This window comes from Peromyscus californicus, unplaced genomic scaffold (assembly GCF_007827085.1).
Source record: "Peromyscus californicus insignis strain IS unplaced genomic scaffold, ASM782708v3 Scaffold_10__1_contigs__length_136768540, whole genome shotgun sequence".
NCBI lineage: Eukaryota > Metazoa > Chordata > Mammalia > Rodentia > Cricetidae > Peromyscus > Peromyscus californicus.
The window spans coordinates 136,180,704-136,205,998 of NW_026294391.1; the positions used below are offsets into that span (position 1 = coordinate 136,180,704).

At 39.0% G+C, this 25,295-nt stretch overlaps 1 protein-coding gene across 1 annotated transcript in view; it reads right to left on the reverse strand.

The window, feature by feature from the left end:
* Positions 1 to 144: 144 nt before the first annotated feature.
* Positions 145 to 25,295, reverse strand: part of Clic2 (chloride intracellular channel 2) — a 61,772-nt gene continuing 36,621 nt past the window's right edge. The window contains 6 exon segments of the mRNA XM_052750414.1: positions 145 to 300; positions 560 to 626; positions 628 to 741; positions 1,538 to 1,642; positions 5,186 to 5,320; positions 5,445 to 5,554. Coding sequence (XP_052606374.1) covers positions 145 to 300; positions 560 to 626; positions 628 to 741; positions 1,538 to 1,642; positions 5,186 to 5,320; positions 5,445 to 5,554 — 687 coding nt within the window.

Genomic DNA, 25,295 nt, shown 5'->3' on the forward strand with positions numbered 1-25,295 from the left:
TAACAGAAAACTTAAGAGTTTTTTTTTCCATTACTGAGGAAATAGTATTTTACAAGCTATTATTTCCAATAATATTTCTAATAAGGTACAAAGTGAAATTTGATAACAAAGAGAACTTTTTCTCCTGAAAGAGTTGTCTTGTCTCTACTGTTTAGCCACACTTGCATACATATTTTCAATTTCTTTGTCTTCAGGACATATGTAGGCAAATTCTTCATGGGCATAGGCATTGTGGAGATAGCACCAGACTCCTGAGAATTCTGCCAGAATGTCAAAGTCACAGTACTTCTTGGCAGTAACCTAGGGTTTTAGAAAAAAATGAAAAAAGTTGATAGTAAAATATATCATTTATGTTCTCCTATGTAGAAACACACCTCAAAGGCCAGGTACTACAAAATAAAGTATAAAATAATCATAAAGAATATTGAATTTACTGTTTTAATGTTTTGTCTACAAATGTAGAGGAAGCCATATGTTTACCTTACTAGAAGGTCACTGTGATATATACTACCAACTCACAAACCCCTCACTCTATGCAGCCACTCATCCTCAAACTTACTTTAATAATATTCAGTTTGGATAACAAACTGCAGTCAGCCAGTGTTAGTTGATCTCCATCTAAGAAGTTTTCTAGAAACTGTGTGTTTCCCAGCACTGTCTTGATCAATTTTGTCCAGAAGTGGAATATTTAAGTTGTCATTCAGATGTTTAAATTCTCTTAGCAGAGATTTTTCAAAATTTGAGACAATGAAGTAATAAGGTCACTTACAAATATATTATCTTGATAACTAAATATGTTCTTAATAAACTTTCATGGTGTACACACTGCTTGAACTAGCTCTTTTCCACTAATACACTGATGAGACAGAGTCAGCTCAAATGGTGAGTAAAATATCTTGGACTTAAGGTCCAAGAGAGGAGACTATGTTTTTATGACTCAGAGGAAAACAAACCTATTCAAGAATGTTTATTGGAGATGCTAGGTCCTTCAGTTTAAAGAACTTCAAAGGCATAGTTCTTCAGCTAGTTCACAGCTAGTCAACAAATGTTCTATTTGTTTTTTCTTTTTTATTATTATTAACTTTAAAAATTTATTTTACATACCACAGTTTCCCCTCCCTCCTCTCATCTCATTCCTTCCCCCACCTCCTTTCAACCCACTCCATCAACTCCTCAAAAAGGGTAAGGCATCCCATGGGCATCAACAAAGCACGGCATATCAAGTTGAGGCAGGACCAAGTTCTCCCCCTCCCTATATCAAGGGTGAGCGAGGCATCCCACCATAGGGAGTAGGTTCCAAAAAGCCATGAATGCTCTATTTGAACTGTGTTGGTAATTAATATATTGAATCTTGGATTCTAAATACACTAAAACTCAATGCAACGGAATTTCTGAGGACAGAACAGAAAATGAAGGGGGAAGTGGGCTGTTCCCCAAAATGCACTATATTTTTGTGAAAATTCTGTTTTAGTTGAGTGACAATGAGAGAATAAACAAATATCTGAGAAAAATAGAGTCTTAAAAAGAATTCTTACTCTTATTTGCTTTCTTTTGTATATTCTTAATATATGCAGAAAACTTGGCAAAGAGATTATAGCCCATATCAAAAGATTCCTTGTACTTGGGACTCAGATGAGGATATCTTAAAAAGGAATGCAGGTGACTATAGTTCCCAAACTGTATTATAGATCCATGGTATCCTAGACTTTACAAAGAATAGAAATTTTCTAAATTTCTAAATTGTACTGAAAATTTAAGGTATTCAGAAACCTCTCATTAGAAATATATTTTTCCTCAAATTGAGAATATTTTAGTTTCTAAAATTCAGTGGAAATTATGGCCTGGGATTTAAACCTTATATACCTATAACAATGATGCTTTAGATTCTTGATTATGTTCCTATTTGGTGCAAGGAACAAAAGCAATACATTTTCAGAAAGTAGTTGGGAAACAAGCAGGTAAAATGTCTTGCTTGTAGACTCAAGTACATAAAAAGCATGATCACCTCATTAGATGCAGAAAAGACCCTTGACAAAAATCCAACATCCCTTCATTGTTAAAGTCCTAGAGAGACTAGAGATACAAAAGACGTAACATAATAAAGGCAATTTACAGCAGCTCCACAACCAATATCACGCTAAATAGAGAAAAACTCAGTATTTCCACTAAAATCAGGAACAACACAAGGATGTCCACTCTCTCCATGCCTGTTCAATGTAGTGCTTAAAGTCTTAAACAGCAATAAGACAAGAGGTATACAAATAGGAAAGGAAGATGTCAAGATATCCTTATTCACAGATGATATGATTCTCTTCATAAAGAACCCAAAGTCTCCATACAGCTGATAAATTCATTCAGCAAAATAGCAGAATAAAAAACTAACACACAAAAATCAGTAACCTTCCTGTATACAAATGACAAACACACTGAGAAAGGAATCAAGGGAACAATAGTTTCAAAAATAAAGTATCTTGGAATAAATCTAACCAAAATAGATTGATTCTCCACAATGGAGGTAAGAAAGATTATGTCTGGAGTGCAAGGAGATACTTTAGGGTGTCTTGGTGCTACCATGTCCTGTGATCGAAGCCAATGGGAAACTATAACAGCTTAATCCAGGCAGGATGACAAAGGGCATAGAACCTTCAGGAATGGAGGTATGGGCCACTCCTCCAGGAAAAGAACCAAGACCTGCTGGGGTGCTTGCCAAGGGTGGAGGAAATACGGAATGGGATAGTAGAGGAAGGTAGTTCTAAATACCAACTAAAGCCATGTGACCAATTGCAGAAACAAGGATTAGAATTGACATGAGTGTTTCTGTCATATTTTGTTAAGGATGTGTTTGCACAGATATTTGTGTTTTCTTTCTTCAATTGCCTTATCATGTAATGTAACATCAATTAAGAGACTACCAGTGATTATCATATTTAAATTTTGAGATACCAAAAGAATGTCCCTCAAGGGACATTGCCACTTATTCTAAAACTTATAATTTGTTTGTGGTTGTACATGGGATAGTTATATCATATTAGGTGTAATTATGACCTGGTTATTGTTTTCATTTGAAAACAAAGCATGACATAAGAATATTGGTGAAATTATTAAGGCCACCTCATGTAGTTAAAAGGGAGGTTTATTTTGTGGGGTAACTTGCAAGTGAAGGGATAGTTTACAGGGTCTGGGAAAGGTGTAGCACAGTCCAGTGGTGTTCTCTGGAGAACTCTGCTCGTCTACCTCCAGTGTCCAGGGTCCAGGAACCAAGAGAGCTGGTGCATCTGGATCTCAGGTCTTCAGGGTCCTCTCTTGGCCCCGCCTTGTAAGCGTGACAGTTACCTAAGGCTCAATGGGGGTTGGAACTTCCAGATCAAAGCTGGAATGGCTACCCACTACATAAGAAGATATGATTGTGTGTCATGTTTACAAGAGGTGGACTTGTAATAGCTATTCTTGGTGTCAATTTGACTATATCTGGAATTAGCTAAAACCCAAGCAGCTCAGTATGCCTGTGAGAGATTTTTCTTAATTAAATCATTTGAAATGGGAAGACCCACCTTTAATCCAGATCCACTTTTAATCTGGGCCACACCTTCTGCTAACAGCCTATATAAAGGACACAGATAAAGGAAGCTTTTGCTTTTTTCCTGCTTGTCCTCACTCTCACTGGCGAATTCATCCCTTCACTGGCACAAGAGCTTACTCCTCCAGGATTCTGGCATATACTAAATGTTAGCTGAAGCATCCAGCCTCATGGTCTAAAACCTACTGGATTCTTGGACTTCCCTTTGATATACAGCTATTGTTAGAGTAGTTCGACTACATCCTGTAAGCCATGCTAACAAATCCCATATATATTTATTCTGTCAGTTCTGTTCCTCTAGAGAACCCTAACTAATACACCCCTGAATAATCTATCACTTTGCCTCTGTTAGCTCTTTCCTCTTAGCTAATAAATATGTTCATGTCCTGTTAAACCTAAAATCATCTTCCCTTCCTCTCCAAATATCCTCTCTTAAAGTACCATTGTATCTTATTCCTTTCTATGCTGCAAGTTTCTTCACAGGGGAACCCTCTCTTTTCTTGCTCTGCTTATTCTCCTAAGCTGATTCCATCCATTTGCACATCACCAGCAATTGTGACATTCCTTTGTCATCTATTCCCAAGGTGCTTCCAACATCTCCAGTTTTATGCACATATACCAACCAAAAAGCATGGTGTTCCTCCATGAACCAACTAGCCTTCCTCCTGTCCCTCTTTAATGCTGGATAATGCTGTCATAACTTATACAATCTGCCACTATGCCTTTGCTCTACCATCATCGACTCTAACCCTCTGAACTGTAAGCCCAATTATATATGTTCTGTAATAAGTTGCCTAGGTCATGCCATTTTGTCACAATGATAGAAAACTAATTAGTATGGAGGACAGTTTCATATAGAGAGGGATGGATGAGGGATAAAAAAGAAATGATATTTGGAAAAGCCACTGGGGAAACCTATTATATTTATATTGTAAGATTACTTAGAAGTAGTTATTCTAGGTGTTAGGGTAATGATCTCCCAAGGAGTGATGGACTATCTAACAAAAATGTCTGTGCTAGGCAGATGATTGATACTTCTCTTCAACTTGTTGGTCACAGGAGTCCAAGATACTCTCCTAAACCAGATGACTAGCGCTTATGAATTATACAGTGTTAGTACTCTGTCTCCTCACTCCCATCCCATGAGTTCTTTATTTCAAGTTTATAGAAAATTTCCTGTTTTAAAATATGCTATGAATTTAAAAATCATTTGGATCATTATATCTATTATGTATTTGAAGTTGAAGGAGGAGGTTTATGTATGTGTCTTATTGTAATCCCAGATTACCAAACCACTTTCAAGTTAGCAAGAATCCACGATCTGGAACTGGTAAGATGGCTCAGTGGATACAGGTACTTGTCACTGAATCTGAAGACTCACGTTTGATCCTTGGGACCCAATTGATGGAAAGAAATATCCGACACCCACAAGTTTTTCTCTAGTCTCCACACATGTGCTATGGCACGCATGTACGTGTGCATAAAAACATACACACACACATACACATCAATTAATCAATCAATAAGTGTAATTTTAAAGATGAGAAAAATCAATCTGAAAGTATCAATAGACCAAAAATTATCATAAGCATAATAATATCCTATAACATGTTGTCCCTTGGAGGAGCCAGTGTCTGCTCTAGAAATTCCTCAATTTTAATGAAGTCTGTTTTCAACTCCTTATTATATACCAAGAATGTGGGATTGGTACCTGGGGCTAAGTTCTTCAGTTCTTCAGATTTTCTATGATCATTGAGAATAAGAAAAGTTAGATCTCTAGATAAAGTACATGCTATCAAATACCAACATTATGTTGTTGTCTATCAATATCAAGCACCAGAATCCAATATATCCTGATTTATCTTACCTGGTCATGTCAATAATAGTTGCATTAAATTTAACTCCTTTAAGCCAGAGTATCATAAAAAGGCATTGGCAAAAGGGACAATTTCTGATACTTTCCCCATCACTTCCAGCCTAGTAAGATAAAGAAAGTCCTCAATGTACTCATTTTCTTGTTACACAAGCATGTATTAAGTCCCTGTTGGGAAATTGGAAGTGCTTAATCTCCTGGATTCTGATAGAGACAATAAATGAAATAATATAAAATTTTCAAATGTGATCTTATACTACCATAATTTATATAACAATTTTCCTACTGTGTATTTTAGCAACAAACATGAGTATATAACTTGTCTTACTTTTGAGATTTAAGTAAAAAAATACATTTTCTTATAGATCCTTTCTAATTTTCTTCTTGAAAAGATTCTTTCAATATTTCTAAAAACCATTTCATTTATTTTTTTGTGTGAGTTATTTGTTCATAACATTTTTCCATTTTTATTTTTTTTCACAGCATAACATTTTTATTTTTATTTTATTTATTTTTTGTCATTCAAACAAGAGCACCAATTATCTTTCTTTATTGATACAATTTCAATGGATGGTATGAACACTTTTGCAACCAGTTTTATTTCATTTTTTCATTTTTCTATTAAAGTTTTTTTCCAGATCAATAAGGGAAATATTATACACACGAATGAAACTGTACAGAGGCTAAATAAATAAAAATAATGTTATTTAAAATTTAAGCTTACTCTATCATGGTATCTCTTTCATTGTTTTCCCACTCCATGCCTGTTCCAGCTTGACCATCCTGTTCCCTTATGTTCTTATCTCCCATCCCTTACCCTCCATTGCCCACCCCTCATGCCCAGTTTACTCATGGAGATCTCATCTATTAGCTGATAGAGGGAGATATCATGGGGGATAGAGAGAATCCAGGTACTAGGGAAGTTCTCAGGAATCCACAAGGATGACCCCAGCTTGGACTACTAGAAATAGTGAAAAGGGTGTTTGAATTGAACTGGCTTACCCCAGTGACCAGATTGGTGAATATCCTGTCATCAGAGAGCTTTTCTCCAGTGACTGATGGAAGCACATACAGAGATCCACAGCCAAATACCAGGCGGAGCTCCAGGAATCCAGTCAAAGAGGGAGAAGAGGGATTCTATGAGCAAGTACATCAAGAGCATGATGGGGAAACCTGAGGAGACGAAAAAACCAAACTAGTGGGAACTCGTGAAATTTGAATCAACAGCTGTGGAACCTTCATGGGACTGGGCTTGGCTCTCTGCATAGTGCAACAGTTGTGTTGTGTAGCTTGATCTGCTTAAAGGGGCCTCCTGGTGTAGGATCAGAATCCATCCCTGGTGCATAAGCAGGTTTTTTGGAGCCCACTGAATATGATGGGACACCTTACACAGCCTTGAGGCAGGGGGAGAGGCTTGGACTTGCCTCTTCTAAATGTAATTCCCCATGGGAGGCCTTACCTTTTTGTAGGAGGTAATGGGAGGTGGGTTGGAAAGGGGAGGTTGGAGGGGCAGGAGGAGGGGAGAGGGGGATCTTTGATTGGTATGTAAAATGGATAAAATTTTTCTTAATAAAAAAATTTAAATTTACATAAAATTTATTATTTATTTCTACACAGCCTGTTTTCCTGATCTGCATATTCAAGATTTAAAAAACTTTTATAGTCTTACCTTGTTTAACCATAAGTATCTTCTATGATATTTTCCTCTAGGAACCTTTATTGTTTAATTTTACATGTGCTTTATCTATTTAGAACTTTTGGTGTAAGGTATATTGGGACTTCTGCTGTAGTTTTTTTTATTATTTTACATTTTAATACAATATATTTCAATTGTATTCTTCCGCTCCCCCAAGACCTCCAAGATCTTCCCCACCTCCCTATATCCACTCGACTTTGTGTTACTTCTCTCAAAAACCTCCCAATCTCCCAAACTCCAATAAAACAAAGACCAAAAAGACAACAAACACCAAATCCTATCAAAAATAGGCACACACAAAGTACATGGTGTTTGTTTTCTGTTGTTCAACCACTCCTGAGTATGAGCCTGCCCTGAAGTGTAGCTGATATACCCAGTGCCACTCCACCACAGAAAAATAAATTTTCCCTTTCCCATTAGTTATAAATTATAAACAGCTTCTTGGTTAGGGATGGGATTGTGCCCAGTTCCCCTTCTCCATCTGGGTATTTTTGTCTAGTTTGAACTTGTGCAGGTTTTGTGTGTACTGTCATAGTCTCTGTGAGTTCATATATGCACCAGCCCTATTGTGTCTGAAAGATGCTATTTCCTTAAAGTCATCCATTACTTCTGGTTCTTACAGTCTTTCTACCTCTTCTTCTGTGTAGATGCCTCAGCCTTCAAAGGAAGGGTTTGATAAGACATCCCATTTAGGATTGAGTTCTCCAAGGTTTCATTGCATGTTGGCCATTTGTGGGTCTCTGTGTTAATTACCATTTACTGTAAGAAAAAGTTCTCTGGTGTGGGTTGAGTGATGAGTGGTCTACATGTAAAGCAATATGTCATTAGAAGCCAGATTATTACTATGTTTCCTTAGCAGAATAACAGTATCAGGTTTTTCTCTAAGGTCCATAATCTATATAGTCTTCAGTGAAAGATGTGAGTTCCATCACACAGAGTGGTCCATAAAATTCAATTTTATTTGTTTTATTCTTTTTTCATTTTTTTATTATTAAGAAATTTTCTATTCATTTTACATACCTACCACAGATTCCCCCACTATCTTCCCACCCCCAGCCTTCCCCCGCAACACTCCTCCCATTCCCACCTGCTCCAAGTCAAGGTCTCCCATGGGGAGTCAGCAGAGCCTGGTACATTCAGTTGAGGCAGGTCCAAGCCCCTAACCCCTGCACCAAGGCTGCGCAAGGTGTCACACCTTAGGCACTAGGCACCAAAAAGCCCACTCATGCATCAGGGACAGATCCCAATCCCACTGCCTGGGGGCTCCCTCAAACAGTTCAAGCTAAACAACTGTCTCACGTATCAAGAGGGCTAGTCCCATGGGGGCTCCACAGCTATTGGTCCAAAGTTCATGCATTTCCACTAGTTTGGCTGGCTGTCTCTGTATATTTTCCAATCATGATCTCAATGTCCCTTGCTTATAGAATCACTCCTCTCTCTCTCATCAATTGAACATCTGGAGCTTGGCCTGGCACCTGGCCATGGATCTCTAAATCTGCTTCCATCAGTAACTGGATGAAGGCTCTGATGACAGTTAGGGTATTCATTAATCTGGTTACCAGAGTAGACCAGTTCAGACACCCTCTCAAATATTGCCAGTAGTCTAAGGTGGGGTCATTCTTGTGGATTCCTGGGAACTTCCCTAGCACTCTCTTTCTCCCTATTCCCATGTCTTCATTTATCATAGTATCTCTTTCCTTGCTCTTCCACTCTGTCCCTCTTCCAGCTTGAACCTCCCATTTCCTTATGTTCTCATCCCCCATTCCTTGCCCTCCATTTACCCCCTCACCCCTGAGTTTGCTAATGTAGATATCATCTATTTGTCCTGCACTGGGCTACATATGTGTCCCTCTTAGGGTCCTCCCTGTTAGTTAGCTTCTCAGGAGCTGTGGGCTATAGTCTGGTTATTCTTTGCTTTACATCTAGTATCTACTTATGAGTGAGTACATACCATGTTTGTCCTTCGGAGTCTGGGTTACCTCACTCAGGATGATATTTTCTAGTTCCAGCCATTTGCCTGCAATTTTCATGATATCATTGTTTTTTTTTTTTTAACTGATGAGTAGTACTCCATTGTGTATATGTGCCACATTTTCTTTATCCATTCTTCAGTTGAGGGCATCCAGGTTGTTTCCAGGTTCTAGCTATTATGAATAATGCTGCTATGAAAATAGTTGAACATGGATCCTTGTGGTATGATTGAGCATTCCTTGGATATATGCCCAAGAGTGGTATAGCTGGGTCTTGAGGTAGATTGATTCCCAATTTTCTGAGAAACCACCATACTGATTTCCAAAATGGCTGTACAAGTTTGCACTCCCACCAAGAGTGGAGGAGTGTCCCCCTTGCTGCACATCCTCTCCAAAATAAGCTGTCTGTGGTGCTTTTTATCTTAGCCATTCTGACCAGTGTAAGATGGTATCTCAAAGTTGTTTTGATTTGCATCTCCCTGATGACTAAGGATATGGAGCAATTCCTTAAATGTCTTTCAGCCATTTGAGGTTCTTCTGTTGAGAATTCTGTTTAGCTCTGTAGCTCATCTTTTAATTGGATTGTTTGGTATTTTGATGTCTAGTTTTTTGAAATATTTATATATTTTGGAGATCAGCCCTCTGTCAGATGTGGGGGTGGTAAAGATCTTTTCCCATTCTGTAGGCAGTCTTTTTGTCTTATTGACTGTGTCTTTTTCCCTACAAAAGCTTCTCAGTTTCAGGAGGTCCCATTTATTAATTGTTGCTCTCAGTGTCTGTGTGACTGGTGTTATATTTAGGAAGTGGTCTCCTATGCCAATTTGTTCAAGGCTACTTCCTACTTTCTCTTCTATCAGGTTCAGTGTAACTGGATTTATGTTGAGGTCTTTGATCCACTTTGGCTTGAGTTTTGTACATGGTGACAGATATGGATCTATTTGCAATCTTCCACATGTTGACATCCAGTTATGCCAACACCATTAGTTTAAGATTCTTTTCTCCATTGTACAGTTTTGGTTTCCTTGTCAAGAATCAGGTGTTCATAAGTGTGCGGATTAATGTCAGGACTTCATTTTGATTCCATTGGTCCACATGTCAGATTTTATACCAGTACCAAGCTGTTTTTGTTACAATAGCTCTATAGTAGAGCTTGAAGCCAGGGATGGTGATGCCTCAAGAAGTTGCTTTATTGTACAGGATTGTTTTAGCTATCCTGGGTTCTTTGTTTTTCCATATGAAGTTAAGTATTGTTCTTTCCAAGTCTGTGAAGAACTGTGTGCTGTGGGATGTTCTGTATGGCAAATGTGTTGCTAATTAGTCAATAAATAAAACACTGATTGGCCATTGGCTAGGCAAGAAGTGTAGGCGGGACAAGGAGGAGAATAAAGCTGGGAAGTGGAAGGCTGAGTCAGAGAGACACTGCCAGCCGCCATGATGAGAAACAGCATGTGAAGATGCCGGTAAGCCACGAGCTATGTGGCAAGATATAGATTAATGGAAATGGATTAATTTAAGCTGTAAGAACAGTTAGCAAGAAGCCTGCCACGGCCATACAGTTTGTAACCAGTATAAGTCTCTGTGTTTACTTGGTTGGGTCTGAGTGGCTGTGGGACTGGCAGGTGAGAGAGATTTATCCTGACTGTGGGCCAGGCAGGAAGACTCCAGGTACAAATGGCGTCCAACGTGGTGGCAAGAGTATCCACCTAAAAAATGAGAAAAAAGATTCTAAAACGGAGCTAAAAACAGTTCCTAATTGTCTCTCTCAAATGATCGGCAGCTGCCGGTTTGAGCTACTTGTGGGTTTCTGGTGTGCGCGCTCGACCTGAAGTTTGGCGGGAATGAGGCCTCTGCAAGTGGCACATTAAGCTGCATGGTGGATTTAGCCTTTGCTGATACAAAACAAAAAAAGAGGTTTCTGGACTACACGCTGCTTGGATAAAGGCATAGACCCACAATAGCTCCCAGAGCTCATGGTAAACCACCGCCATGCTGGGAAGCTGAGGTGGCGGAGCCAGCAGCCACAGCTGCTGCAGTTTAAAGCAATAGATTCACAATAAGACAGATTCAGATGTAATAGTTTACAATGTGTGTAAAATATACGTAGGCTTGAAAGAGACAAAAAAGATGATATATAAAGTTATATAAACAAATACATAGTTTTAAAAAATAAAGTCTTTAAAGAGACAGTAAAATTAATATAAAAAATAAGCCATGTAAAGATGAGTATTACACAGAGAATCTGGATTGTGTTGTCTTTGGGATTTTTAACTGCAGAAAAACATTTGATTGTAAAAGCTGTTGAGTTATGCCAAAATGTATATTTTAAAGATACCTTGATTTCAAAATTTGGATATAAGGATATGTTGCTTTGGAAAAGAGTCCCTTTTGTTTCCACAGAAAGCCAGAGGCTATGGATTTGTTCAAGATTAAGATACATCAGGTTTGACCAGCCAAGACCCCCTGAAAGGTCTCCGATGACACCATGGCCCAGATGATCCAACATCCAGAACGGTTTGAAGGCATCTGGCTCAGACGATACAGCCTCATGGACTATTCCATAATCCTAAAATTTTCTTTGTGTCCCCATAAGATACAGCGCCCCCCTCCAGCAGGAAGTAGTAAGAGAAGCTATGCCCAAATTCCCAAATTATATGTAATTTTACTTTGTTAAGGTTAAAACCTTCCTTTTTGAAAAAAAAGGGGGAAGTGCTGTGGGATGTTCTGTATGGCAAATGTGTTGCTAATTAGTCAATAAATAAAACACTGATTGGCCATTGGCTAGGCAGGAAGTATAGGCGGGACAAGGAGGAGAATAAAGCTGGGAAGTGGAAGGCTGAGTCAGAGAGACACTGCCAGCCGCCACGATGAGAAACAGCATGTGAAGATGCCAGTAAGCCACGAGCCATGTGGCAAGGTATAGATTAATGGAAATGGATTAATTTAAGCTGTAAGAACAGTTAGCAAGAAGCCTGCCACGGCCATACAGTTTGTAACCAGTATAAGTCTCTGTGTTTACTTGGTTGGGTCTGAGTGGCTGTGGGACTGGCAGGTGAGAGAGATTTATCCTGACTGTGGGCCAGGCAGGAAGACTCCAGGTACAAATGGCATCCAACGTGGTGGCAAGAGTATCCACCTAAAAAATGAGAAAAAAAGATTCTAAAACGGAGCTAAAAACAGTTCCTAATTGTCTCTCTCAAATGATCGGCAGCTGCCGGTTTGAGCTACTTGTGGGTTTCTGGTGTGCGCGCTCGACCTGAAGTTTGGCGGGAATGAGGCCTCTGCAAGTGGCACATTAAGCTGCATGGTGGATTTAGCCTTTGCTGATACAAAACAAAAAAAGAGGTTTCTGGACTACACGCTGCTTGGATAAAGGCATAGACCCACAATAGCTCCCAGAGCTCATGGTAAACCACCGCCATGCTGGGAAGCTGAGGTGGCGGAGCCAGCAGCCACAGCTGCTGCAGTTTAAAGCAATAGATTCACAATAAGACAGATTCAGATGTAATAGTTTACAATGTGTGTAAAATATACGTAGGCTTGAAAGAGACAAAAAAGATGATATATAAAGTTATATAAACAAATACATAGTTTTAAAAAATAAAGTCTTTAAAGAGACAGTAAAATTAATATAAAAAATAAGCCATGTAAAGATGAGTATTACACAGAGAATCTGGATTGTGTTGTCTTTGGGATTTTTAACTGCAGAAAAACATTTGATTGTAAAAGCTGTTGAGTTATGCCAAAATGTATATTTTAAAGATACCTTGATTTCAAAATTTGGATATAAGGATATGTTGCTTTGGAAAAGAGTCCCTTTTGTTTCCACAGAAAGCCAGAGGCTATGGATTTGTTCAAGATTAAGATACATCAGGTTTGACCAGCCAAGACCCCCTGAAAGGTCTCCGATGACACCATGGCCCAGATGATCCAACATCCAGAACGGTTTGAAGGCATCTGGCTCAGACGATACAGCCTCATGGACTATTCCATAATCCTAAAATTTTCTTTGTGTCCCCATAAGATACAGCGCCCCCCTCCAGCAGGAAGTAGTAAGAGAAGCTATGCCCAAATTCCCAAATTATATGTAATTTTACTTTGTTAAGGTTAAAACCTTCCTTTTTGAAAAAAAAGGGGGAAGTGCTGTGGGATGTTCTGTATGGCAAATGTGTTGCTAATTAGTCAATAAATAAAACACTGATTGGCCATTGGCTAGGCAGGAAGTATAGGCGGGACAAGGAGGAGAATAAAGCTGGGAAGTGGAAGGCTGAGTCAGAGAGACACTGCCAGCCGCCACGATGAGAAACAGCATGTGAAGATGCCAGTAAGCCACGAGCCATGTGGCAAGGTATAGATTAATGGAAATGGATTAATTTAAGCTGTAAGAACAGTTAGCAAGAAGCCTGCCACGGCCATACAGTTTGTAACCAGTATAAGTCTCTGTGTTTACTTGGTTGGGTCTGAGTGGCTGTGGGACTGGCAGGTGAGAGAGATTTTTCCTGACTGTGAGCCAGGCAGGAAAACTCCAGCTACAACTGTGTTCGTATTTTTATGGGGATTTTGCATTGAAACTATGGATTGCTTTTGGTAAGATTGCCATTTTTACTATGTTAATTCTACCTATCCATGAGCATGGGGGATCTTTCCATTTTCTAGTATCTTCTTCAATTTCTTTCCTTAGAGACTTAAAGTTTTTATCATACAGGCCTTTCACTTGCTTAGTTAGAGTTACCACAAGGTGTTGTATATTAGTTGTGGCTATTGTAAATGGCGATGTTTCTCTGATTTCTTTCTCAGCCCATTTTTCATTTGTATATAGGAGGGTTACTGATTTTTTTTAGTTAATCTTGTATTCTGCCACATTGCTGAAGGAGTTTATGAGCTATAGGAGTTCCATGGCAGAAATTTTAGGGCCACTTATGTATACGATCATATCATCTGCAAATAGCTAACATTTGACTTCTTTCTTTCCAATTTCTATCCACTTGATCTCTTTTTGTTGCCTTATTGCTCTAGCTGGAACTTCAAGTGCTATATTGAATAAATAAGAGAGTTGATAGCCTCGTCTTGTTCCTGATTTTAGTGGAATCACTTTGAGTTTCTCTCCATTTAATTTGATGTTGGCTCTCAGCTTGCTCTAAATTGCCTTTATTATGTTTAGGTATGTTCTTTGTATTCCTAATCTCTCTAGAACCTTTATCATGAAAGGGTGTTGGATTTTGTCAAAGGCTTTTTCAGCATCTAATGACATGATCATGTGGATTTTTTCTTTCAGTTTGTTTGTATGGTGTATTTTATTGTAGATTTTCATATGTTGAACCATCCCTGCATCTCTGGGATGACGCCTACTTGATCATGGTGGATAATTTTTTGATGTGTTCTTGGATTTGGTTTGCCAATATTTTATTGAGTATTTTTGCATCAATGTCCATGAGGGAGATTGGTCTGTAATTCTCTTTCTTTGTTGCATCTTTGTGTGTGATTTGGTATCAGGGTAACTGTAGCCTCATAAAAAGAGTTTGGTAATGTTCCTTCTGTTTCTATTGTGTAGAACAATTTTAAGAGTATTAGTATTAGCTCTTCTTTGAAATTCTGGTAGAATTCTGTGCTGAAACCATCTGGTGTTGGGCTTTTTTGGTTGGGACACTTTTAATGACTGTTTCTATTTCTTTAGGGGTTATTGGTCTGTTTAAATAGTTTATCTGGTCTTGATTTAACTTTGATATGTGGTACCTATCCAGAAAATTGTCTGTTTCTTTCAGATTTTCCAATTTTGTGGAATACAGGTTTTTGAAGTATGACCTGAGGATTCTCTGGATATCCTCATTGTCTGTTGTTATGTCTCCCTTTTCATTTCTGATTTTGTTAATTTGGATGGTCTCTCTCTGACTTTTAGTTAATTTGGAAAAGGGCTTGTCTATCTTGTTGATTTTATCAAGGAACCAACCCTTGGTTTCATTGATTCTTTGTATTGTTCTCCTTGTTTCTATTTTATTGACTTCAGCCCTCAATTTGATTATTTCCTGCCATCTATTCCTCCTGGGTGAGTTTGCTTCTTTTTGTTCTAGAGCTTTCAGGTGTGCTGTTAAGTCACTAGTGTGAGATTTCTCCAACTTCTTTATGTTTGTGTTTAGTGCTATGAATTTTCCTCTTAGCAGTGCTTTTATAGTGTCTCATAAGTTTGGGTATGTTGTACATTCAATTCTAGGAATTCTTTAATTTTTTTCTTTATTTCTTCCTTGACCCAATGGTGATTCATTTGAGCATTATTCAGTTTCTGTGAGATTGCAGGCTTTCTGTAATTTTTGTTGTTGTTGAAATATAACTTTAAACCATGGTGGTCCGATAAGATACAGGTTATTCCAGTGTTTTATATCTGTTGAGATTTGCTTTGTGACCGAATATGTGGTTGATTTTAGAGGAGGTTCCATGGGTTTCTGAGAAGAATGTATATTCTTTTTTGTTAGGGTGGAATATTCTGTAGATATCTATTAAGTCCATTTGAATCATAATGTCTGTTACTTCCCTTATTTCTCTGTTAAGTTTCTGTCTGGCATAACTGGCCATTGGTGAGAGTGGAGTGTTGAAATCTCCCACTACTAGTGTATGGGGTTTGATGTGCAATTTAAGTTTTAGTATGTTTCTTTTACAAATGTGGGTACCCTTGTATTTGGGACATAAATGTTCAGAATTGAGTCTTCATCTTGGTGGATTTTCCCTGTGAGAAATATGTAATGTCATTGCCAATCTCTTTTGATTGATTTTAGTTTGAAGTCTATTTTATTAGATATTAGGATAACTACACCAGCTTGCTTCTTAATTTCATTTGATTAGAAAGTCTTTTCCCAGCCTTTTACTCTGAGGAAGTATCTGTCTTTGAAGTTGAAGTGTGTTTCTTGTATGCAGCAGAAGGATAAATCCTGTTTTCATATCCATTCTGTTAGCCTGTGTCTTTTTATAGGTGAATTGAGACCATTGATATTACTGGATATTAATGACCAGTGACTGTTAATTACTGTTATTTTTTGGTGGTAGTGTTGTGTGTTTCCCTTCTTTGGTATTTGTTGGTGTAGGATGTATCTAGAGTTTTCCTGCCTGGCCCACAGTCAGGACAAATCTCTGTCACCCGCCAATCCCACAGCTGCTCAGACCCAACCAAGTAAACACAGAGACTTATATTGCTTACAAACTGTATGGCTGTGGCAGGCTTCTTGCTAACTGTTCCTATATCTTAAATTAATCCATTTCTATAAATCTATACCTTGCCACATGGCTCATGGCTTACCAGCATCTTCACATGCTGCTTGTCATGGCGGCAGCTGGCAGTGTCTCCCTCCTCCGCCTCCCACTACCCAGAATTCTCCTCTCTCCTTGTCCCACCTATACTTCCTGCCTGGCCACTGGCCAATCAGTGTTTTATTTATACAGAACGATATCCACAGAAGTGGGATTGTCTATTGCCCATGTTTTAATGGTTGCATCTAATGTCCTTAAGTTGGATTTTTCCTTCTAGTGCTTTCTGTAGGGCTTGATTTGTGGATAGATATTGTTTAAATCTGGTTTTATCATGGAATATTTTGTTTACTCTGTATATGGCTATTGAGACTTTTGCTGGGTATAATAGTCTGGGTTGGCATTCATGGTCTCTTAGAGTCTGCATAACGTCTGTCTAGGACTTTCTGGCTTCTAGAGTCTCCATTGCAAAGTCAAGTGTTATTCTGATGAGTCTGCTTTTATATGTTACTTGGCCTTTTTTTTTGCAGCTCTTAATATTTTTTCTTTATTCTGTATTTTTAGTGGTTTAATTATTATGTGGGGAGGGGTCTTCATTTTTTTTGGATCCAGTCTATTTGTTGTTCTGTAAGCTTCTTGTATCTTTATAGGCATTTCCTTCTTTAGGTTCAGAAAGTTTTCTTCTATGATTTTGTTTAATATATTTTCTGTGCCTTTGAGTAGGTATTCTTCTTCTTCTATCCCTATTATTCTTAGGTGTGTTCTTTTCATGGTGTCCCAAATCTCCTGGACGTTTTGTGTTATGACTTTTTTGCCTTTCGTGTTTTCTTTGACTGGCAAATCTATTTCCTCTATTGTATCTTCAATGCCAGAGATTCTCTCTTCCATCTCTTGCATTCTGTTGGTTATGCTTTCCTCCATAGTTCCTGTTCATTTCCATTTGCAGCATTCCCTCATTTTGTGTCTTCTTTATTGTCTTGATTTCAGTTTTCAAACCTTGAACTGTTTCCTTCACCTCTTTAATTGCTTTTTCATGGCGTTCTTTAAGGGATTTATTGATTTTGTTCATTTTTTTGTTTGTCTTTTTCTCGATTTCTTTAAGGGAATTTTTCATTTCCTCTTTAAAGGCCTCTGTCATCTCCTTAAAGTCATTTTTAAGGTCAATTTTTTCTGTTTCTTTTGTGCTGGGATGTTCAGGTCTTGCTGATGTAGAGCCAGTAGGTTCTGATGGATCCATATATGTCTTTATGTTGTTGACTATATTTTTGCACTGGCATCTACCCAACTCTTTCTCCACTCCATGCAAGTGGTTTCTGTGTCTCTTGGTCCACTTGATACTTTTGGTCCAATGGGAGCTCTTGGTCTAATTAGGGATCTTGGTCTAACCAGTGCTGGATGGATTCTGTGTCTCAGGAAGCAGCTCGTACTCCAATCAGTGCTGGGGGGCTCTGTCTCAGGGATCAGTTGCAGTCTCTGAGGGAGTGTGAGGTTTGCGGGAGGTGGGGCTTGAGGGTTACTGGGTCTGGTGGGGGACAGTAGTATTCTGATCTGTCTGCAGGTGACCTGCCTACTGGCCTGAAACTGGGACTGCAATGGGTGGTGGTGTGGTGTGTGGCTGGAGAATTTCTCTCCAGCTCCCGCCAAGTCCTGGCAGTCCGACAGCCCACTTATAAAATAAACATGCAGACGCTTATATTATTTAAACTGTTTGGCCTTATGGCTCAGGCTTCTAGCTATCTAGTTCTTATATTTTAAATTAATCCATTTCTATAAATCTATACCTTGCCAAGTGGCTTGTGGCTTACTGGCGTCTTCACATGCTGCTTGTCATGGCGGCAGCTGGCAGTGTCTTCCTCCGCCTTCCTGTTCTCTCTATTCTCCTCTCTGTTAGTCCCACCTATACTTCCTGTCTGGCTACTGGCTAATCAGTGTTTTATTTATTGACCAATCAGCAACACATTTGACATACAGAACATCCCACAGCATGGGGATACAGGGTTGTTCCCCTGGGCCCAAAGCCTAGAGGCTGGGGTGTTTGGCTATGAGCACAAAGACTCCCCTCTTAGTCCAGTCAGCACTCAAATTCAATTTTTAAAAGTGATTGGTTACTCCCTTAACATTTGTGCCACGATCACACCAGTATATCTTGCAGGCAAGTCATTGTTGTAGGTAGAGTGCTTCATAGCAGAGTGAGGATGTAGTACTAATCCTGATTGGTCTTAATAAAAAACCCAGAGGCAGATATAGAAGTAAATGCTGAAATATCAGAGAGACAAATACAGAAGCCACAGCCACCACCTCCTACTTGGCCAACTCCTCAGCTTGAAAGAGAGTGAGCTTCTGTCTCCTCCTACCTTATATTCCCCTCTCCACCAAACCATATCACTTCCTGTCTCTATCTTATTATAACTAATATAAGAAAAACTATATACAAAATACAATAACTATATGCAATATATACAGGCAATAAATATATCAGCAATGCCTAGGCAATTTGCATTTGACAAATGCAGAGAAAATACTCCATTATCTATCCTCTCTTTGCTTCCAAAGTCTTTTACCTAATTCACTTTCTATCTTAACTTGCATCACCATCTAATCTACTATCTTTGGGTGTCTCTCAACCTTATACATTTTACACCTCTTAGTGAATTTCTTTTCTGAGTCTCATAAACAAAGAAAACTATAACTATATAACGATCTAGTCTTCAACTCCCTCAGAGATTTGAGAAGGAAGTAATATTTACTGAGTAAGCAGGAAGTGCAAGCAAGGACTTCAAAAAATGTGAGAAATGACAAAAACAGCTGACTGCCTGTTCAGTCACCCAAGGCTCCTCTGTAATGTTGGGGCACCCATCTTTAGCCTACTGGCCTAGAATATCTGACAGACTTATCTGTGAAGTAGGATTATCTGAAGGGCTGTCCTACTGTGTCCTGGCAAAGTTCAGCAGTCCTTTCTTTTGTGTCCTGCTTGTCCCATTTGAACAGCATATTGTCAGCAGTCAAGGCAGGGGCATTTTCTTTCCCAGTGACTAACTTTTGCCACAAAGAAAGTAAACTCCATATGGAGTTTCTTCAATGCCCATCATCTTCTCTGAAGTAGATTGGTGCTGCCAGGAGCAGACATGTCTCATTGTCATAAAAAAAACCTATGTTATTAAAACATCTTAAATGCCATATTTTATAGATCTCTGAAGTGTTTGAAGATGACCCATCTAAAATATATCTGTTTGTCCTTGAAAACATACCTAATATGACTACAAGTTCAATTGTAATAGGTGACTAATTGTTAACCTGCATTTCTTTATATCCTAATTAGTTGGTAATAATAACTTTCAAGGACTAGCAATTTGCATTACATTGTTAAGTTAGCTGTACAGGTACAATACCTTGAACAAGATTAGAAATGTTTGTACAGTATGTTCTAAAAAATAATCTCAACTTTGTATCAATATACAAAGATCCACATCAATGTAAAATATTTAAAACAAGTAGTTGGTTTTTAAAAGTAGAGTCAATAATCTACCCTTTTATCCTATCAGTTCTATATCTCCATTTTTTATTTTCAAAACAAGAACTCTGAAATTTATAACTTAATATTAAGCTCCCAAGTCAATTATTTGGGAAGTGGCTGCTGGGTATTTGGGAACAGGCAGACAGGAGAGAAACTTCCACCTACAGAGAGTGGTGGTTAATTTTCTCTTCTGGTAGTATGCAAATGACCTTCCAGCACTATGGCTACTAGTCAGGAAGGGTAAAGCTTCTAGTTGGGCACAGGCTTGATTTCTCCATATTCAATAATGTAAGTGGTGTTTTTAGCAATTGGGCCTTACCTTCAGGTTGTAGAGGGCAAACAATGGCACTATTAATAGACTGTAATTTGGGAGGGGATCTAGGGAACCTCTAAGGCCAACAACTCAAAAAGAAGTTGTTCTTATGCTGGGAGTTTTACTTGTAGCAGATGATGTTCAGTTGGGATATTGTCTGAACCATACAGTAACTCCATTTACATTCCTTTTATATATTTTAGAAAGAGTCTAAAGTAGTAAGTTAACATATGGGTTTTCAAAAGACCAGTATTGTTAGTTATCACTCTCCATATTCCCTCTTTTACTATGTCTTCCCATCCTTCTCCCCATTTAATCCTTGTAATCTAGTTTCCCTTTTATCTCTTTATAACACTATATTCTATTTCTCCTTCCTTTGAAGATTCCCTCTTTAACTCTGGTCCTTTATGAGCTAATAAATTCTGTGGATATTCTAAATGAAACACACATATTTATAGATTAAAAGCTAATATGCACAGAGAAGAGAAAATATGTCTTTATAGCTCTAGGTTACTTCACTCAAAATGATTGTTTTTAGTTTCACCCACTTACCTGCAAATTTAATTTTTCTTAGCAGATGAATAATATTCCATTGTGTAAATGTATCACACTTCCATTTTCATTCATCACTTTTTAGGCATCTATGCCCTTTACAATTTCTGACTATTATGAATAGATGAGCAATGGACATGGATGAACAAGTATTTTTGTAGGAAGATGTAAAATCTTTTAGGTACATGCCCAATAATTGTATAGCTGAATCTTGTGGCAGATCTATTTTGATTTTCTGAGAATCCTCCACACTAATGTCCATAGTGGCTTTACCGGTTTTCACACCCACAAGCAATGAATATATGTTCTCCTTTCCCTAAAACCTCACCAACATCTGCTGTCATTTGTTTTATTAATCTTGGCCATTCTGATTGAGGTAACATGAAATTACAAAGGAATTTTAATTTTCATTCTCCTGATGGCTAAGGATGTTGAACAACTTTAAAATTGCTCCTCAGACATTTTTATTTAATCTTCTATGGACTCTCTGTTTAGTTTTATATCCTATTTTTAAATTGTATTTTTGTTTTCTTGATGTCCAGGTTTTTTAGTTCTTTGTATATCCTAGATACTAACCCTTTGTCAGATGTATAATTGATAAAGATTTTTGCCATTCTGTAGGCTGCTCCTTTGCTCAAATTGTGGTATCTCTTGCTGTACAGAAACTTTTTAGTTGGTCTTAATGCCTGTGTTATTAGGGTCCTGTTCAGAATGGCTTTTCCAAGGCCGCACCTACCAGAAGACCAGGTGGACTGCCTGCAGACCTTCTCCACTCTCTCTGTTACCATAGACCCAATCCTCAGGGTCGCCCATAGTTCTGCAACAGACTATCTCCCCCTGGCCTCCCCTTTCCCCAGACTCCAACACCAGCAAGTATTACCCATGAACACACCAGCTGAGCAGGCCAGAAAAACAGGCAACATACAGTCAACACACCCTCTGAAGATCCAGATAGGAAACAGAAACCAACACCAGCAACACCAAAAGAAGGGAAACACACACACACATACACTGTTGCTGGATCCTAATGGTTCCCTCAGGGGAGAAGGGGAGAAGGCATCAATGACACAGACACTGGGAATCAGTTGAAGGCAAACAGCAGACTCATTTATTCAATAATGGAAAAGGCTTTGTATACCCTCCTCCCAGCACCCCAGTCTGTGACGCAATCTGGTGGCATTGCACAGTTGTCCCTCATTGGCTGGGCATAATCAGGAACTCTGATAGGGACCAAGAACTCTGACAGCACCTGTTGCTAGGCCTTCAGGCAGACCACATGTTGGCTCATGAGGAAGTACATCATGTGCTTTCCTTGGCAACTGGTTTGAGCCAATTTCCTTGAACCTATGGGCCTGTCCTACTACAATACATCACCAACAACACCAACAATACCAACATCAACAAAATAACAGGAATTAACAATCATTTCTCATTGATACCTCTCAATATCAATGGCTTCAATTACCCAATACAAAGACACAGGCTAACAGAATGGATGTGAAAACAGGATCCATCCTTCTGCTACATATAAGAAACACACCTAAACATCAAGGATAGACATTAACTCAGGGTAAAGGGTTGGAAAATGATATTCCAAGCAAATGAACTTAAGAAGCAAGCTGGTGTAAATATTCTAATATCTAACAAAATAGACTTCAAACCAAAATCAATCAAAAGAGATGGGGAAGGATATTACATACTCATCAAAGGAAAAATCCGGTTGAGAAGTTGGCAAGGTGAGGCTAGCTGTGGCTTGTTCTGTTTCTCTGATCTTTCAGTGTTCTCCCCAATACCTAGCTCCGGGTTTGTTTTTATTAATAAGACCTTTAGAGATTCATGTTACATCTGGTGCCCAACTTGTCGGGTATGAATTCACAAAAAAGCCACTTGCCTGTGGCCTTGCATTCCCCATCTCAGGCCCAAGCTGCATGAGGCCAGTTGTGGTGGCACATGAGGTAGGATTTGCTGAAGGAGGTAGAGGCAGGAGGATCCCGAGTTTGAGGCCAATCTAAGAGGCTTGCTGAGGAGAAGCTGCAGCTCGGGTCAGGCTGGACCACAAACAGTAGCAGAGGGACCATGGAGGTGGCTCTGCATTGCCAGCTGCTTCTCATTATGTTGGTGGTGGCAGTGGTGCTGCTACTGGGGATGAAGGGTTTACCACTGCTTGTTCAGAGAACAATTGCCAGGACCATCATGTTACAAGAAAGCATTGGCAAAGATCAGTTTGGAGAAGTTTGGCGAGACAAATGGTGGGGAAAAGAAGTTGCTATGAAGATATTCTATTCTAGGGAAGACCATTCGTGGTTCCAAGAGGCAGACATTTATCAGACTGTGATTACTCCAAACTACAGAAGAGGCAGAAAAAAAATTCTGCAGGGAACCATGACCACGCCTAACAGCAATTTTCAAAATCTTCAAAAAGATGATGGGATCCCACAATGATGATTCCACATGAACTATGATAAAGCCATTAAGCTGATTAACACCACAGAAAGATTGACTTTGGACTACAAACTGCTCAGGACAATTTTGAGATGGCTAGCTGAGATGGTCCAGATTCACAGACTACTCACTCGATCAAGGACTTGAGACAAGCCCTGCACTTTCCCATTATGCAGATACTGGACAAATGATACAACTAAATCTCAGGACTTGACAATTAACCCAAAAAATTTCTTTTCAGGATTCCCTAAAGATGTCCTTGCCCCCAGAAAGCAGGATGTAATTTTAAGAACAGGATGCCCACATTCCCAAGATGTGGGGTGGGGCAGGTGGTTTTTGGTCTTTCAATGGGTTTCAGGTTTGGGATAGTTGTCATTGTTTAGCAGGGTTGGTTACAAGTGGTTGTTGTTAATGATCAGGAAAAGGGCTAAACAAAGGAAATTAGATTTAAGGTTCTTGTTTGAAAAAAAAAGGATATAGATAAGAGGTAGTGTGGTGATATTTTATTTGTGCTGAAATGTGATATTTTATTTGTATGTTAATAAATAAAGTTTTCCTGGAGATCAGAGGCCATAAACAGAAGTCATGCGGTGGTAGCACACTCCCTTAATCCTATCACAAGACACAGTGTGTTCAAGGACACAGCCAAGTGTGGTGACACACGCCTTTAATCCCAGTACAAAACCTGGAGATCTCTATAGACAGACAGTGATGAGGAAGTGATGTGGCTGGGCTTAGAGCCAATGAGAAGGCAGAACAGGAAGGCAATAAAGGCACAGATTAGACAGGAAGAGACTCTCTTGGGAAGCTACAGCCAGGTGGTAAGCTAAGGTTAGTTGGTGGCTATTACTCTGATCTCTACGGCTTACACCTCTGTATTTGGTTCTGTGTTTCTTATTTAATAGGACGGTTTAGAAATTCATCTACAATTGGTGCCCAATGTGGCAAGAATTCTTTAAAAAAAATTGGTGGCCTTACAGGCCAGGGGTTACAGGCCCCTGCTCAGCTGGAGTTTAAAGGCGCCCAGGCCCGGATGGAGCTACAAGGGATCCGGACTATATGCAGCCAGAGCTGCACTGGATCATAGCTACAAGTGGTCTAGCTACATGCAGCTGGAGATACTTGTGGCTAGATCTCCAACTCACATGACTGAAGCTTAAAGGGGCCTGAGCTACAAGCTGCTAGACTGCTTGTGGGTTTCTAGACCCCCTGGCTCAGGCCCAAAACAGTTCAGGCCGGGGCACATGGCTGGACTTTAGCTTTTAGCCTTTTTTCCTTCTCCTGGTAGGTAGTTCTCTCTCTCTCTCTCTCTCTCTCTCTCTCTCTCTCTCTCTCTCTCTCTCTCTCTCTTTCTCTCTCTCTCTCTCTCTCTCTCTCTCTCTCTCTCTCTCTCTCTCTCTCTCTCTCTCTCCTTTCTGGATTCCCATCTCAGACTGCAACCACAATAGGTAGCTGCAGGGAACCATGACCATGCCTAACAGTGACTTTGAAAATCTTCAAAAAGACAACAGGACTCCACAATGATGATTTATGGTAAAGCCATTAAGCTGATTAACACCACTAAAAGATTGACTTTGGACTACAAACTGCTTAGGACAATTTTGAGATGGCTAGCTCAGATGATCCAGCCTGACAGACTACTTGAACAAGGACTTGAAACAAGCCCTGCACTTTCTCATTATGCAGTGGCTAGACAAATGATATAGGATTTGACAATTAACCCAAAAATTTTCTTTTCAGGATCTCCTAAAGATGGAAGCAATTTTAAGAAAACGATGCCCACAAGAGGTCCCAAGAGGTGGGATGGGAGGTTTTTGGTCATTTAATGAGTTATGGATATTGTCATTGTTTATGATGGTTGGTTATAAGTTGTTAATTGTTAATGGTCAGGAAAAAAGTTGAACATGGAGATTAGATTCAGAGGTTTTGTTTCAAAAAGAAAGAAAAAAGAGAAAAGAATATAGATATGAGATAGATCACTGAATCTATTCTGAGAAAAAAGATAAAGAATAATAGGATAAATGGGTAGATCACTGAATCTACACTAAAAAGAAAAGGGGAAGATATAAACATGACAAAAGGTAGATTACTGAATCTATTATGAAAAGAACAAATACTTTTAAAAAGA